This window comes from Pezoporus occidentalis, unplaced genomic scaffold, assembly GCF_034315485.1.
Source record: "Pezoporus occidentalis ecotype Australia unplaced genomic scaffold, CSIRO_AGI_Poc_V1 ctg32, whole genome shotgun sequence".
In the NCBI taxonomy this organism is placed as follows: Eukaryota; Metazoa; Chordata; class Aves; order Psittaciformes; family Psittacidae; genus Pezoporus; species Pezoporus occidentalis.
In genome coordinates, this window is record NW_026915158.1 from 4,852,762 (window position 1) to 4,869,129 (window position 16,368).

At 39.2% G+C, this 16,368-nt stretch overlaps 1 protein-coding gene across 1 annotated transcript in view; it reads left to right on the forward strand.

Moving 5' to 3' along the window:
- CD99 (CD99 molecule (Xg blood group)) overlaps nucleotides 1-14,869 on the forward strand; it is a 30,579-nt gene extending 15,710 nt beyond the window's left edge. Inside the window, exons 2-9 of the mRNA XM_062628664.1 lie at nucleotides 5,467-5,499; nucleotides 7,071-7,112; nucleotides 7,250-7,291; nucleotides 8,757-8,825; nucleotides 10,144-10,185; nucleotides 10,684-10,794; nucleotides 11,632-11,688; nucleotides 12,984-14,869. Coding sequence (XP_062484648.1) covers nucleotides 5,467-5,499; nucleotides 7,071-7,112; nucleotides 7,250-7,291; nucleotides 8,757-8,825; nucleotides 10,144-10,185; nucleotides 10,684-10,794; nucleotides 11,632-11,688; nucleotides 12,984-13,009 — 422 coding nt within the window. The 3' untranslated portion in view covers nucleotides 13,010-14,869. The remainder of the gene's footprint in view (nucleotides 1-5,466; nucleotides 5,500-7,070; nucleotides 7,113-7,249; nucleotides 7,292-8,756; nucleotides 8,826-10,143; nucleotides 10,186-10,683; nucleotides 10,795-11,631; nucleotides 11,689-12,983) is intronic.
- The last annotated feature ends 1,499 nt before the right edge of the window (nucleotides 14,870-16,368 follow it).

Genomic DNA, 16,368 nt, shown 5'->3' on the forward strand with positions numbered 1-16,368 from the left:
GCAAATGTTCAAGCCCCATTGTTTTTTCCTACTTTCTGTAGCTCAAAAGGGCAACCAAAGTTTTCCAGTGCATGAGAAACTTTTAGACAAGTGAAATTCCCCAAACTGTGCTTAAAAATGTGTTTTTTTTTTCCTTTCTGCTACAGTAAATGGCTTGTTTTACTGTTTTCTCTTAAAAAACCCTCATGTGACTGCAATTATTTATTTGGAGGAAGGAACAGTTAGTAATTCAAATATTAAAATAAATTACAGTTAGTCTAAGAACGATTTTCTAGCAGTCACATCAGAAAAAGATTAGGCTACATAAGGATTTGGGCCTATAAGGATGCTGGGGAGGGACTCTTCATTAAGGACTGTAGTGATAGGACACGGGGTAATGGGTTAAAACTCAAACAGGAGGAAGTTCTTTAAGGGTGGTGAGGCACTGGAATGGGTTACCCAGGGAAGCTGTGAATGCTCCATCCCTGGTGGTGTTCAAGGACAGGTTGGACAAAGCCTTGGGTGATGTGGTTTAGTGTGAGGTTTCAACCCCATGACAGAGGGGTTGAAACTAGATGATCTTAAGGTCCTTTCCAACCCTAACTATTCTATGATTCTGTGATTCTACATAATTGGCTGCTTTTTCCATGCTGTATTTTCAAGATTGATGCAAATAAAGTAACTTTTCAGAGAAGGAGCTTTTGTTTGACTGTACAAAAAATAAATGATATTTATGAGGATAGTCTAATGCATCTTTTTGAAGAGGAAATAAATCTTTATTGGTTGCAGCAGAGGCTCAGCTGACTTTATTCCCATCAGATTACATTAGTGAACACTCCAGATGTGCAGAAAGCAGACACTCTCCAGATGTAAAAAAAATTATCATTGTTTTTTGACTGATTTAAAGTTGTATTTTTGTTTAGGGTCATACTTAGGTAGGAAGGAGCTTTGTTTTCTAAGCAGAACTTTGTGCAAAGCTTTTACTTTTCTCTTGCTCAGCAGAGAAACTACACTTGAGAAGCAGCATTGATAGGTAGGTCCTTACAGGAGGAACAGGGTTTGAAACCAAGTGTGGGTTGTCTCTTAATTTCATGAGACTCCAGGCAGGGCTAATTACAAACTGCTGCTTGGCAGTGGGAGTAAACATCCCATCTGTGTTCCCTGATGCAGAGGCAGCTTGCAAACCTCTGCCTTGGCTGAGAGGAAGAATACAGTTTTAAGTGCGTTCTTCCACTTGCAGTGAGGAGTTTTCAGGTTCCAGCTTCTCCAGTTAAGACCTTAGAAAGGCAGAGCGATATGGCAAGCCAAGTCACCTTTCTCACAGTTTTTTGTTACTACTTGTCTCCTGTTGGTTTTGCCTGCTTAGGACATTTTGGAAAATGATTGTCAGAATGTAAGCTGATCAGTAGAAGTCTTTTATTGAAGATGACTAATGCTGATGGGGCAAAACCTGGATTGAAATAAAGTGCTGGTAAACTTAAAAAGCAGTTGTAAGGGATACAATGGCTTTGCTCTGTTATTTAAAGTGTTTCATGAACAAGTGTGTTTGCCTTCCTGTATTTTCTGTTAGGGCTAGGTGATGATTATTTCTGTTCATGTTTCTAGTCTCCCAAGGGGAAAAAGTACAAGACACAGGAGTATAAAATCCAGTTTTCCTGCTGGAAGGAGCATGTGGACAATGGTTTTAGTCATTTGGTATAGTTTTAAGAAGTCCCACAGGCAGTTGGACTCAATGATCTTTATGGGTGCTTTCCAACTCAAGATATTCTATGATTCTGTGATTCTAAGTTAGTTGGCCACTGACAGAATGGCGGGTAACATCCAGCAGCGGGCTGACCACTGTCATCTGGTCCCTATACCTGTCGCTGGAAGACCAGCTGCAGCATGCAGGCTCTATGGCACTTTGTGGTGACCAGGGCATTGGGAAGAGAGAAGAGCACCCGTATTTTTAGAAGAACAAAATCCAAGCAATCTGCTGCTCAAGTCGGAAAGTTACGTTTGTGGTGATGCATCACAAGTCTTCTCTCTTGGTGTGTTGCCATACACATGACTAATGGAGGAACTTTCCAACGCTCATCTCTTCTTTTGCAGTGGAATGTAACTATGACTTACACATTAGCAGAAAGTATCTGAGAGTGGTAAGGGGTCTTTGCAAAGGACTCCTATTTGCACGGTTACTTGACTCTCTTGGATACTCTCTAGCTCATCAGCTTTCAAAAGCGTATGTGTTTGAAGAGCCTGATGCTGCATGCTTGGAAAACAGAATGGTGGTTTCAGAGTACTGAGTAATTCCAGTCACTGTAGAATTATTATTTTTTAAAATTAACTCTCAAGTTTGTTTATTGCTCTCTCAAAGCACGTCCTGTATGAGAAGGGTAGTCAGCAGTCTTCCTAAATTACTTCTTCATGAATATCATGGAGAAGTAAAGGAAAACAATCCCTTACTGCAACATCACTGAATGCATACTCTTTTATGCTGGTTTTCCCCTTTTTAGGGAAACTTCTGCAGCTGGAACCATTCAGAGTTCTCAGACTAAGTTTCATGGTGTCTGTGGGGGACTCTTCACGTAGCCTCTTTCCTGGTCCAGGTAAAACTTCGGCTGCACCAAAGCGTAACGTTGCATATATGTGCCTCTGTTTTGGTCTGCCACTGCTAAAAAGTAGTAGTACTCTAGAGATATACCTACCAGTGTAACTTTCATTGACTTAGTAATACATCTCTAACTTTGAAACAGGTGTTGGTGGTCCATCCTCTGGTTGCTACTCAGGTAGAGTGTATTGAGGAGCGTGCATCTTCAAGAGTCTTCTGCTGCCTTAGAGTTAGACTAGCAAAATACCTGGTCAGATCCTGTCTTAAGCATTCCTCCCTGGAAGGCTGTGGCCTGAGAGATGTATGTACTTGGGAAAACAAACAAACCAGAATTCAGGTTTGAGGAGCGACTATGCAAATACCTGTTTAAATTTCTCTTGAGTGTTTTGACCTTTTTTGCCTGTTAATATGAAGATTTTATAGTGTAGTATAAAAGAAGTGATAATTTCAGAGTTAACAGATTTGGTTCTTCACAACAGGTAGTTTTACTGAGCGTTTTAAGATTGTATTGCAAGGAGATGTAGGCTTCAGATAAACAGCCTGCAAATATTTTTGCATTCTGTGAAACAGTTTTAACTGAGCTAAGTATCCAAAAGAGCTTGTTTTTCTCCCTGGAGCACAGAACACCAAGTAAAATATCTTCTTGCATTCTGTCCAAGATCCATACTTAATGACTTTATCCAGGAGGTTCTAAATACACTTTGCTTGCGCACTGCAATAAAGCCATGAATTACCTCTCTTTCCGTAAATGGGCCTGTCACAGTCCAGGTTGTGCTGCCTCCCTACTTGGCTCTGGGGCAAGGTGGTACTCAGGTCAAATGTTACAGTATGGGAATTGCTGCTTAGATTTCAGAGCTCAGTTTCTGCTGTGGCAGTTCATTTGGCCAGACTGAAGACAAGCTGGAAGGATGCTTTCAGGAAACTGCAAGCTTGCCTTTGATTATATATTTTTTTTTTTAATTCCAGTTGTTATTCTTTGCTTCCATATTAAAAAACAACAACAAAAGCCCATTAAAAAAATGTTTCTTGCATTTCCTCTCTGGAGAAAAAAAAAGAAAAAAAAGGCATTATTAGTGCAGTTATCTGAGAAGAAAGAGATTTCAATTTTGACCTCAGTTGAGATGAAAGATGTCACCAAGTATATGAACATCCATCATTCTTGGTGCTAGACTTGTGATTTGTCTTTGTCTTAACTTGGCTTGTCATGTAAGCAGAAAAGGAACACTATGCTTGTGGTTTGGTTTTTGAGGTTGTTATTCCTCTCTTCAGACTTTGCAGTAGTGAATTCTGGTTCCTCTTCTGTAGCTACATTCTTAAGGAAAAGCCAGGCGCATCAATGCTTTATGCATTTATCTTCTGAATTAAGGTAGCTCTGCCTGGAGTTAAGTTCTCCTCTGGCTGTCTTGATGCTCATTAGGTAAAAAAGTCTTGGAGCTTCTTTGGGGCTGGAGTGGTGTTTTTGTATGTCTTTTTTTCTTCAATAGCTGGCATCTACTTTCATGCCTTTTTCCATACTTCCGTGACAGCAGGAATGATAAACTATCAGAAATATCCCAAGCAGTTGTTTTAGCTGTCCATTTACCTGACAGGCCTCTGCTGCTGAGATCACACTACTATATTTATGCTGCAAAACCAGTTTGTATCATGAATATATTGAATTAATGTGTTTGCAGTTGGCTGAGTAAGCAGTAGTACCTCTAGCAACTGACCTAATAACAGCAAGAGAGAATGTTCTTTTCCTGAGGGCCGAAAATGAAGCTTAATCTGCCTGGAGTGGAGAGCTCATAGCTGCATTTAGTGGCCTTTTAGGAAATTGATGATTCTGCTCAAGATCATCTGTGCTAAAAACTTCACCACCTTCATATTGTTAGCCTTTGTTAAGGGAAAAGATAAGTCTTACAAACCCATGAAAATTATTTTTAATGCCAAGGTATTAAATTCATTACCTGACCTATACTTTTCACACTGGGCTTTGTGCTCCAGGGCTGCCCTTCACACTCGAGTCTTGTAAGTTCTTGTGAATTGAAGCTGTGCCCTTGCTCATTTTGTGGTTCAATGGGAAGAATATGCTGTGGATGGCATTAAAAGCATGCAGTAGCAGTGGCAAGAATAAAGGATTAAGTGCATTATATTGACTGTAGGAATATGTGTTCCGGCCCTCCAGATACTTTCTAAAGAGACAATTTTTAGTACTTTTTTTCCCTGAAGGGATGTGTGGATAGTGGCCTCTTTCTAGAGAAATTGAGAAGAATGTCTGTCTTCAGCCCTGACTCAAAATATTCTTCTAGTCTGATGCCGGAAGCAGAAAACATTCCTCAAGATAGATCAGAAACATGTTTATGACTGTAATAAGTGTTGGTTTTGAGTGAGAAAAAACTGTTCATACTGTTGCTTTCATCTTCTACAGGCAGTTTGATGACTTCAGCTTAGAAAATGTATTTGGTAATCCTGTGAAGTCTAGTGTGGTTGTACATACTAATTTGAAAGTCTGAATATTTAGATTTAGGGGCACACAGAATTGTGGTATTTCTATTAAAAAAAAGCAGCTCCCTAATAGTAAAGGTATTTCTGCATTTTTGAGTCTTCTCCTAGTGCTTTCACAAATTTACTTTGTGATTTCACAAGCTTAAAGGCCCTATGAGAATACCTTCTGTTGGCTTTCAATCTGTATATTTTGAGCTTGCTCTGACATGGCCCTTGACGTGTACCATGGTCACCGCAAGCAGCACCTAGTTTGAGAGATAATCTGTGGTAACTGTGTGGTGTTCCTCTGTGGGTCACTGTTGAATAAGCATGCCATTATAGGTGAAAACATTGTGAGGTGCATTTTGTGTTAAAATAGTCTAAAGTAGTCCAGTTTTTAAATTGCATTTAAAACTTTCCTTCTTTCTTTGTAGACGATTTCAGTTTGGAACACGCTCTTGAGCCTGGTAAGTATGTTTTTCTGGATACTGCTCAGTACTTGGTACGGTGTCTGTCTGTACTTTATTACCTAAACATAATAATGGCACTAAGTTGATTGAGGTAACGGACATCAGTACTTGGTACAGTGTCTGTCTGTACTTTATTACCTAAACATAATAACGGCACTAAGTTGATTGAGGTAACAAACCATAGATAAAAATAATTGCAATCTAGGTGTGTTTATTTACCTTAATTTTTAAGGGTCTGGATCACCATACAGAAATGTATGGACTTCTCAGCCAAGTCCTGCTTGTTTCATTGCTGTGTCTTCACTAGGTGGCACTAATTGCATAAACTATTACTTATGGAAGTAGTTTTTAAATCTGAAGTAGTCTCTTCCTTTCCAGGAAGTAATTTTAGTAGCACAAGGAAACTTTACAGTATGAGGAAAATTACTCTTTCTAATGTGCTTTAACTCTACAGTGTGGGAAGCAGTAGAGACAGAAGTGTTGTCACTCAGCCAGTAAAAAGGTGTATCCAGTTAGGCAGATAATACACAGCTTTTCAAGTACCATCAGTAGACCTGTTGCAATATAGACAGCTTTCCTAACACAGGGCATATATTTGTAGGACAGTAGCACTGTTTGGTGCTGTGTTTGATTTAGCCTTTTGAAGTTTTGTCTCTTAAAGCTGTCTGTTTTCAACCATTGTCATTTTTGAAAACAGTTGGCTAACTGAGCAACAATTGGCTGAATGAATCAGATGGTTCAGATAAGTGAAGAGGGGAGAATTTTTTATAGGATGGCAGGCCTAAGTTGGGGTCTTAGAACTGTGCTGTATGGGTGCCTGCCGCTTAGAGTATGCGGAGAGCCTAAGAAGACGCGATCTGACTTGTGCCTAGAGCTGGGAGGAGGCAAGACCATGCAATGTCAAGGAGAAGTAGCACGCAGAAGAAATGGGCTGCTAGATTGGTTCAGCTGTTGGTGAAAACCCAGTTCTAGAAACCCACTCTTGGTGTGTTATTTGATGTAGGCAACAGTCTGTAGCCAAACCATACAGCGATAATTACTAAGCTCTCTTATCCTCCTATTTTGTGGCAAGCTAAATGAAATGTCATTGTGGAGACTATATTTCTACTGCTTTATGTATATCTTTCTTAAAATTATTGAATTTTTATTTTTACTTAAATGAGGTACCAAGCTCTATTATTGGTATCTGGTAGTTTTAAAAGAGGAAACAGCCAGGTAATCTGTACCTGGTAGAAAAATATAAAGACGTTTATCATTTGAAGTCAGATGTGCAAACTGAAATGCTGCATAACACTTAGTGAGTTCTTCTGTATGTGTTCAGTTATAGCAAGGGTCTGACATACAGGATAATGTGGCAGAAAAATGTTAATTTCATTAAAGTGAAGTGTTTGACATAAAATAACCAAACAAATACAGCATTAGCTAATGAAAAGAAAGGAAAATTACATGGGGAAGATTTGATGCTATTTTTTAGGTCAGATAGTCTTTCAAGGTTACTATATGCTCTGCATTTTGTCTCTTCACACTAGTAACTTTGTTCACTTTATTCTAATTCCATTTGACTACAGATGAACCCAAGCCAACTCAACCTGCAAATCCTAAGGACAGTGGTAAGACTAACCTAACAGGAATTTCTGAACAGTAGAAAAGTATTTGTTAATCTTTCCTAATCCTTTTCAAGGTTACTGCATTGTAGTCTGCTTTTGATACCTTAATAGTTTGGGTTTTTTTTCTCCATTGTGCATAGGTAACCCCGAGCGAGGTCCACATGTACTTCCTAAAGACTCTGGTAAGGCTTCTAGCACAAACTCCTGAATTGTGACATGGTTTTACTATCTCAGTTTAACTTCTAATAATAACTCCTTGTTAACTGGCTGCTGTGTATGTCAGATGTTGCATTGAATAAACACTGAGGGTTGAGGAAAACTTGTCTTGCAAATAAGCTTTGCAGCAGTCTTGAAATGCCATAACAAGCCTGTTGAGTCACTTTCCTTTCACTTAAAAGTGAGATGGTATGGGGAGGTGGAAGGATGGGACGGTGTGTGTGCTTGTGGCAATGCTGTTCTTGGCTGCTTGTGGTGGAACACCTGTGTACTGGGTTGAGTCCTTTCACCTTTAGTAATTGAATCTCTACTAGTCGTGCTAAAAAGTAAGTAGGAACTACCTGTGCTCTCTATTCTTAAAGCATCCAAATTAAAGGTTCAGCTCAGAGTTAAAGGGTTATTTTATTTTTTATTTTTTATTTTTAAGGCTCATTTAAGAAATACAGTTCTTTTGTGTTTGAAAGGGAGGCTTAAAATTCAAGTCCTTCCCTTTCTGTTGTGCTTTAGAGGTCTTCTGTCCTTACCTAACTCGGAGCAAAACATAGATAGATGCATCTGTGATGATACCATTATCCATGAATATGGTGGTAAAGAGCCCTTTCCTGGAACACAGGCGCTGGTTCTTGTCCCCTCCACTGCTTGATTGATTTGCAGCAGCAAGTTGAATTCAAGTCTTGCGTTCTTCAGTACAGTGCTTCTACCACCCAACTAAAACGGCTGCTGATGCAATTCTTTTAGCTTTGCTGCTTGAAACACAATTGCTCTGCATACACTAAAGATTCATTTGGCAGTAAAGGGAAGGAGAACTCAGGCCTTATGAGGTAGGGTCTATTGGAAGTGGAGAGGGACTGGTTCCGTGTCCTGCAAAAAATCAGAGGAGGAAATTGCATTTGGATCTTACCGTTGCTGTGCAAATACTGCAGCCACTGGATGGTGGCATGTTAAATTTTTTTCTTTCCCCCTCTAACTACTGTGTTGTACACATTCAAAAGACTGGTTGTGACTTAGAAACCCAGATCTGAAGAAACGCTGACAGCTGCAGCCTTGAAAAGAAATGGTTCTTTCCTGTCCATGGTCTTCCTCTGCTCTAATAGGATAGTGAGACTTGGGCTTTTCCAGTTAAGTAGCTTACAGGGCTTCTTGCTTGCTTAGCCTGAATTGTGCAGTATTACCTGCTCTTGGACACTGATTTCTCTCAGTTGTTCAGGAAATCCAGAAGCAGCAGTACTGCTATCAAACTGTATAGGGCTGAGCTGAAGGGAGTTGAGATTGAGAGGGCTTTTGACATGTGAACATACTGATGACTATGACACTGAGTCTCAGACCACCATAAATTCAGCTGAATGAACTAGAGAAAACTTCCATGTGCCTTGAGATGTCTTTTAACTGAACTTCAAACATGTAAGATGATACTATTTTTACTTTTTATAGACTTTAAAGATTCAGATCTATATGATGGCAGTTTACCAAAAGGAGGAGGTGGTGATAGCGGCCACAATGGTAAGATTGTAGGTTGTGCTTCATATTGATCCTGTAACTACTTGAGCTTTTGATAAAAGCTTGCTTGCAAGCTGGTTAACATTGTCCAATTTGTAATACCTTTGGTTCTGGTTTCTGAAAGTTAAGAGTATACCTTCCAGTTCAAAAGCAATGTGTTCTGCTTTTGCCAAAACCCCACAGATAATTAAATGGTAGAACTGGTCTAGAGGTAAAACCTTCAATGATTTTTACTGTTATGCTAAGAAATAAGGGGTTTAAAAGTGAGATGTGAATGTGGTACTTATTTCAAAGTTCACTCTGAATATAGTTCTTAAAGGAATCCAGGTGTTACTTGCAGATCTTCTGTGACATACTCTCAGTTTCTTTTAGTTCTTGTGGTTAGGAAGCCCAGGTGTGGGCCAAAAGAGGGTCTGTCTTGTGTTCTCAAGGACTTTTTCTGTCCCACAGGACGAAATGATCCTTAGACTTCCAAGTGATGTAAGGTATATCTACTCTGAGCAGTATAAAACCATTTCATATCTTACCAAACTCTTTCTTCAGTAATCTGCCATGTCTGATTGTTACCATAGAGCTCAGTATACAGATGGTCACTGGGACCAAGCTGCAGTAATGGTCATCGTTAGGATGAGGTTGCTCATCCTAACACATCCCTGTGTGCATTACTGCAACTTTAATGTCTCCAGATCAGAGTTAGCTTAAGTATCTTGATGTGGTGTTGAGATGTGCCACTGGTTACTGACTTCTTCAGAGAGTTGTCCTAGAGATTACTGATGCTAATTTTTTTGGAAGCTTTCACCTCCCAGGGTTCCTTTGTGAAAACTGGAAGGGGCAGGAAGCGTCTGTTGAGACTTGTGTGGTGTTTTCATCTGCCAAGGTTGCTCTTTCAGTGGTATGAGTTGCATGATGGCAAACAAGGGTAGTATTTACAGAAATTCTGTCTTCTTTGCTAAGAGACTTGTAAAGGTGTTTAGTAAATGAGGCAGGGATTTTAGGGGAAGATAGTTGATTCCATGGAAATACAGTTGAATGCTTTCCCAAAATTATATGCTGTTCCTGTCCACTGAGTGTTCTGTGGTGGTGGGCAAGTTGATTAAGCCACATTTCACAGATGTGCTCCACTCATTTAGTAGAAGCACAGAGTAACCAAGCCTGAAGTTGGCTCGAGCTGTGCTTTGAAAATAGAAAGCCAGAGTTAAGCACTGTATGGATATAATAGATGGTTTGTAATTTTGCATAATTAATTGACAAAAAGATTGTCAATGATGCTGTGACTGTTCTTTATACATGTAAAATCTAACCCTTTTTTTCATTTTCACAGAACAAAAGGGCCCAAGTCCAAATAATGGTGAAGAAGCTGAGGGTAAATGCAGGAATTTATGTGTATGCATGTCTGAAGCTTTTTTCCTGGGGTTTTCTATATTGCTAATATTCTGCTAGAATGATCAGTGCTGGTATTGTGTTTTATCTTAAAATCTTCTGTGACATCTAGGATTCTTACTTTCAAGCTCTTTCATAATTCTTTAAAGTCTCTATGTTGCAAATGATTCACAGGTGTTAAGGTCTCAGAGATGCTGGTACAGTGATTGCATGCATAGTAGGCTATGAATAGGTAGCTTTTTCAATTAATGGAACTTAAAACAGGCATGCTTAAGTTGCTTAACAATAGGCATTGCTAAGTAATCTATGATTATAAAATTACGATTCACTTTTCATTATTCACAAACTGTGATTACTATGGTTTAATGTAATAATTTCAGTTTATTGTTTTTTTGGAAGTGTTCACAGGGTTTACTTCGAGGCACTGCTTTCGATTCTGAAAATATATACAATATATATGTTTTGGTTTGATTTCTTATAGGTTCTCAGGGAGCAATAGCTGGAATTGTAAGTGCTGTGGTTGCAACTGTAATTGGAGCAGTATCTAGTTTCATTGCTTACCAAAAGAAGAAACTCTGTTTCAAACAAAGCGGTAAGAATTCTAAATTAGATTTGTTTTCTACTGTCTGAAGAGGTACAGTTTTGTATTTAGATGGGAGCTAGAAATTGGTCTTATACATAAGGTAGTTTAATAGCATGGTCAATTTGTGTTCACAGGGAGTAACCTCTCTTACTAGTCATCTAAAGCGGGGTGTCAGAAGAATGCCTTGCCCAAAATTGAGACTTCCAGAAGCAGACAGACTTTAGGCTCTGCATTTCTTAAAATGAAACTACTTCATGCTAAATAGTAAGCAGGAGAGACTGCGAGAAAACATTTCTTTAAGAAAAAATGAGTGGAGGCTGGGGATTAGAGACTATTTTAATGCTGAAAAAAGACTTTGTCATTTCTAACTCTGTAAATCTTGTCATTGTGTTTTCACAAGGTACTTGCTTACGTACCAGTTTTCTGACAACTACCTGGGTGTTCATTTCCATATGATTCTTCCTTCTGCAGTCATCTGTTGCTTGCTGTCTGCTTCCTTTCCACCAAAATAAGATATAACTTGGATCAGGGAACTTTGGGAGTACTGTGGGGCAGAAACTTTGGTTTTGTCCATTTTAATCTGTCTGACTGGCTGGTGAAGGGTGATGATAGAGCAATCATCCAGCCAGTCACTGCAGTTTTGTAATTTGGGAAGTTTGGAAACATCTACCATGCATGTTAAAATTAACTAAAATGCAGGCAACACAGAGGCAACTCAACTGCCATCAGTAGCTCAGTTTCTTGTGTGCTATTTCTTCTCTCAAATTATTTCTATTAATTATTTCTCTTAATCAACAACTTGAAAGATAAGAGAATTTGAATGCTAAACATCTGCTTGTTTCCCAGCAGATGAAGAGAATGTGAATATGGAAAGCCATCGGGGAGCACAATCTGAGCCACCTGGTAAGCTCCTGTAGTGTTATCCATAACTGCAGATAACTGGCAGGTGCATTACTCATGTGTGTTGCATCTGTTGGAATCGGACACCACCATTTTTGATTGCAAGTCCATATCGAACTCTTCAAAAAAATGTTAATAGTGTTTGGGCAGAGGTGAAACTACACTGGAGGCAAGGAGGGCTGCACTTAGTAGCATATTCTTGTAACTAGAACATTCTTCTGTGGTCTTAATCTAAATCCCATAGAACTAGTTCTGTTTTTTTATAACAAAAAATTAAATAAATGACACCTTATTTCTCTCAGGTAATTCATCAGTTTGCTAAAAAACTCCATCTGGTTCATAATCCTCTTTATAAACGTTTTTTCTTTAAGCTATTAAATATATAAAACTCATGGAGAAGATGTTTTCTTGTGACTGGTTATAGAAGTCAGGACGGGAGTTAAACGGATATCCGCAATTCAGCTAAGCATTAGTGAAGCAAGCAGTGCTATTGAAAGACCTCTGCCACAGGCAGCTAACATATGATTTGCAGCTCAGAGATGCAAAACTTTGGCTAAGGTTCACCAGAACTCAGATGTGAAACACATCAAATGATGCATACTTTAACTGATAAAGTCAAAGTTGGGATGTTACCATGAATGATTACTCCTGCCTATATATTGATGTCATGTTACATCCCAAATTTCATACCTCTGTTATATTTTGCAAGCAAGCATGAGCATGTTTTGAACCAAGAAACTGGGCGACCATGGTCAGCATGGTGCTACTCCTGATCTGAGTTCTGGGAGTTAGCAGTCATTAGCTTTGCTTTTGGTGATAGAGTGTTGATGTACCTACATGGCTTCTAGTTAGAAGCAGTCTTGCATTGAGCCACGTCAGATGGCATGGCAGAAGAGGTTTGCATTTTTAACATTTTATGTAGGCTTGTCTTTGACTTCCTGAAAATGAAGTGGCTCAGCCTAGCACCTATGTTCAGTAACCCACTTTTTCTATCAGTTATGCAGACTGTATTCCATTTAGTTTTTTGCCTCTGCAAAACACTGCATGTTAGGTTATGCTGCAAGTGTAGATAGCTGCACTCTAGCAGGATGTGGTTATTTGAGTAAGAAATCTGGGTTGTAATATCCCTTGGTATGCAGGGTACTGGCTTCACAGCATCAAGCCTCTGCTTACCTGAATTTATCCCCCAGTTTCAAATGCCTGCTCAAAAAATCTGTTGTCCACATACACTGTTACATAGTAATGCATAACTTACAATGACATAGTGTGCTAATCTTGAGTTGTTTCTCACTTTTTAGTTCAGCGCACACTTTTGGAGAACTGAAATAAAGAAAACATGATGAAGAAACATCATTGAAACTGGACAGAGAGCCTGCATTCTGCCTGGGGAAAAAAAAGGAAACAAACAAAAAAAGCATAACATTAACAGCAGAGCCTGAAGTTGCATGAGAAAATAGTTCTTGTTTGAAACATCTCTGGGAGTTTGCCTTAGACCTGAGCACTTCTGTATGGTTAGCCCTGTGAAGCATTGTTGCACACCAATATATGGCCTTAATGACAGGAGTGTAGAAGTATGTTGTGCCTTTACATTCTTTACTCCTGTGACAAATGGGTGTGTCTAAAGTCCATTCAGTGTTTTTAACTTTTCCATACATCTCCAAAAGAAAAAGAGGCAAGTAGTGTTTTGTTATGCCATTGCTTTCAGGCAGCGTGCAAATAGTTTTTTCAATATCCTGTACACAGTGAGTGTACCAGCCAAACAACCTGGCGTATGTTGTGGGCACCTTGAAAGCAAATGGCTCACTGTGTAGGATAATGAATCTGGGTGTGGGTGCTGCTGATTCAATCCATGTAACTGCCTGGGTCACCCACTAGAGAAGGAAGAGATACTTGTTCTAGAGCATCCAAGAGACAAAGATTCAGTTTTGTTTTTGGTTTTCTGTTGTTGTTGCATCTGTCTGGTACAGATTCAGAACACTCAAACTAGTGCACAAAGACCCTTCATCCTTTCTGGCTCTTCCTGCTTAGCAACTACTGAGCCGATCAGATGTGGAAAAGCCTGATCTGCAAATCAGAACCATAATTGGATTTTGTACATCTGGTGAGATTGGTGTTTGGTAGTTGTCTAAACAGTTATAGATGAAGCATTAGGGGGTGGGGATTGACATCTTCAGGCTTCCATAACCAAAAATTTAACAGAAAATGATGTTGAATTCAGAAGGCTTGTCATACACCCTAAAAAGACAGAAACAGTGCTACAGTTCGAAAGTGCTGAAACGCAAGACTGACCAGAACAACCCAGCCTTACTCCACAAGTATCCATTGAACAATATAAATAGCATATATGTGAAGAATGCTTTTGGACTTGTGAAGGATTGCTATCAGGACCTATGACTGCATCCTCACCTGAAAGCACTAGCGGCCTTTGCTCTCGAAAGCCACAGGAAGGTTTCAAAGATCTGTGGAAACATGGAAAACTGCAACTCATAACAGTTAAAGGACTGAGTCTGGACTAGTAACTAGTTCTGTCTGGAAGGTGTAGTCTGACCAGTTCTGTTGGCTTGCATTCTAATTGTTTCCAATTTTCGTGCAGTTTTACAATATGTGTCTTACTAATGTGCTTCAGCCTCCTGGCCAAAGGGTTCTACAGAAAGATGACATTTCACAGAACATCTTAGAAGTCATGAATTTGGGTATTAAACATGTAAATGTATCTGTGCATTCAAATATGGATGTATGCCAAGAATAATTCATTTAAGAATTTCTTGTACATGTTTCTTAGCTTGCAAGAAAGCTTTACACAGATCTTAGTATTTTGTTATGGAATTAATTTGTAAACCTCTTTTTCCCTACTTCTGCTTTTAGGATAAAAGAACTAAAACCTTTAAGTGTGTGTTTGAGGGTGGAAAAATGATTTTTATATAAACATTTGATCTATGTAAATACAAAGAAATGAAATGTACTGCTTACCTACATGAATAAACAGGTATCTCATATCAATGCCAAGTATAGAGAAAACAGAAATAAGCCGGTGTTCATTAGGGATAAAATGGTGGGCTCACACTAGCTTTCAGCTAACCAGACTCTTGAATCCTTCTTCAGCTTTTGCAAGCCTGAAATTACTTATTAAAACCTCCTATCAACGTTGTGATTTTTCTAAAAATAAATCTATAAAAAAGAAAATGTTTATGTATTTTCTTTTGTAGTAACTCTAGAAATAAAAAGTAACCCCCCCCCCCCCCTTCTGCACGCGCTTCTACAGAGTCTGCAGAGCTGTTTCTCTCACACATTCTCACTTCTTTCTCTGGGTGCAGTTGCTGTTATGCAGCAACTTTTCCCCCTTCTGAAATACATTATCCAAGAGTGCTACTAGCATCACTGATGGGCTCAGTCTTGGCCAGCAGTGGGTCCCTCTTAGAGCCAGCTGATGTTCGCTGTATTGGACACACGGGAAACTTCTGGCAGCTTCTCACAGAAACCACCCGCATAGCCCCTCCATTACCCAAACATGGCCATGCAAACCCAGTGCAAAAGAAAAGGTTAAAGAGAAGGTTCAGGCTGTCCAGCTGAAAATTTTTGGGTTTCTGTTTCTTATTTGTGGATAAAATGTTCACTTAGTTATCAGGGTAGTCTTTGGTACACTGCTATTTGCCTTACTACCCATTGAAACTTTAATCTGTGCCTTCCTAACTCAACTGCTCTTGCATAGCTTATCTAACCTTCCTAATTCATTATTTCTCGCATTCATTTGGTCAAGAAAAATTATCAATTAACAATTATTCATCACTCTACTGAAGTATTTTTATGATAACGCCCCACAGATAAGCTGTTGTCCATCACGGCCTTAATAGGCTGTCAGTAGCACTCAGGTCCCAGTTTGGGAATTAAGGTTCCGGATTCCAGTGCAGGTCTAGATCAGGCCATGCAGTGGCGTGAAAAAATACTGTCCTTTCTAGGCCAAAAGTACAAGTTCACTCTTGTGAGGTACTTTCACCATTAATCTGAGTTCAGATGGATGGCAACAAAGAGCCCAGTCCTGTCCCTGTAGCACACCCTCTTCAGTTCTGTTTTTTACTCCAGTTTTCCTCCACTGAGGAGCAATTGCCTTCAGTAACAGGAGGAGAGAAAAAAAATCAAAGCAGGATCTTCTAATAGAATATCATGTCACTTTAGTTTCTGCTGTGGTGGCAGTTTAGTTCATCCTGAACAGCAGTGAAAAGGACTGCTTGAAAAATGTTTTGATGGTTTTCAAATGTGATGTCCCTGTCAAATACTTATCCAAACTTATCCAAATTAATTCACTGGGCTGTGGAAATGAAAGCAGGCAATTCTTAAGCATAAGATTTTGCAAGTTTTCCTGTAGCTCCTATTCATGCTTATTCTGATGTCTATGCCAAATTCTAAATGCTAAAGAAAACTATTTAGTGCACTCAGCATTCAGTGTACCTTGCGCTGAATTGTGCTCCCAGTTGTGCATTTTGGTGTTTTTCTTGCTAGTTATTTTAGGCCAACATCTAAACTGTACTATTCTTTGAGTATTCTCCACCTGACAAGATTATGAAACAAACCCTAACCTTTTCATAAACTGAAAAGATTAATTTCTCCTTGCTCTTTTCTTTTACACAGATATAAAAGACACATTTGAAAGAAGGGGAAGAGATGATTAGGAATAGGAAAAGGACT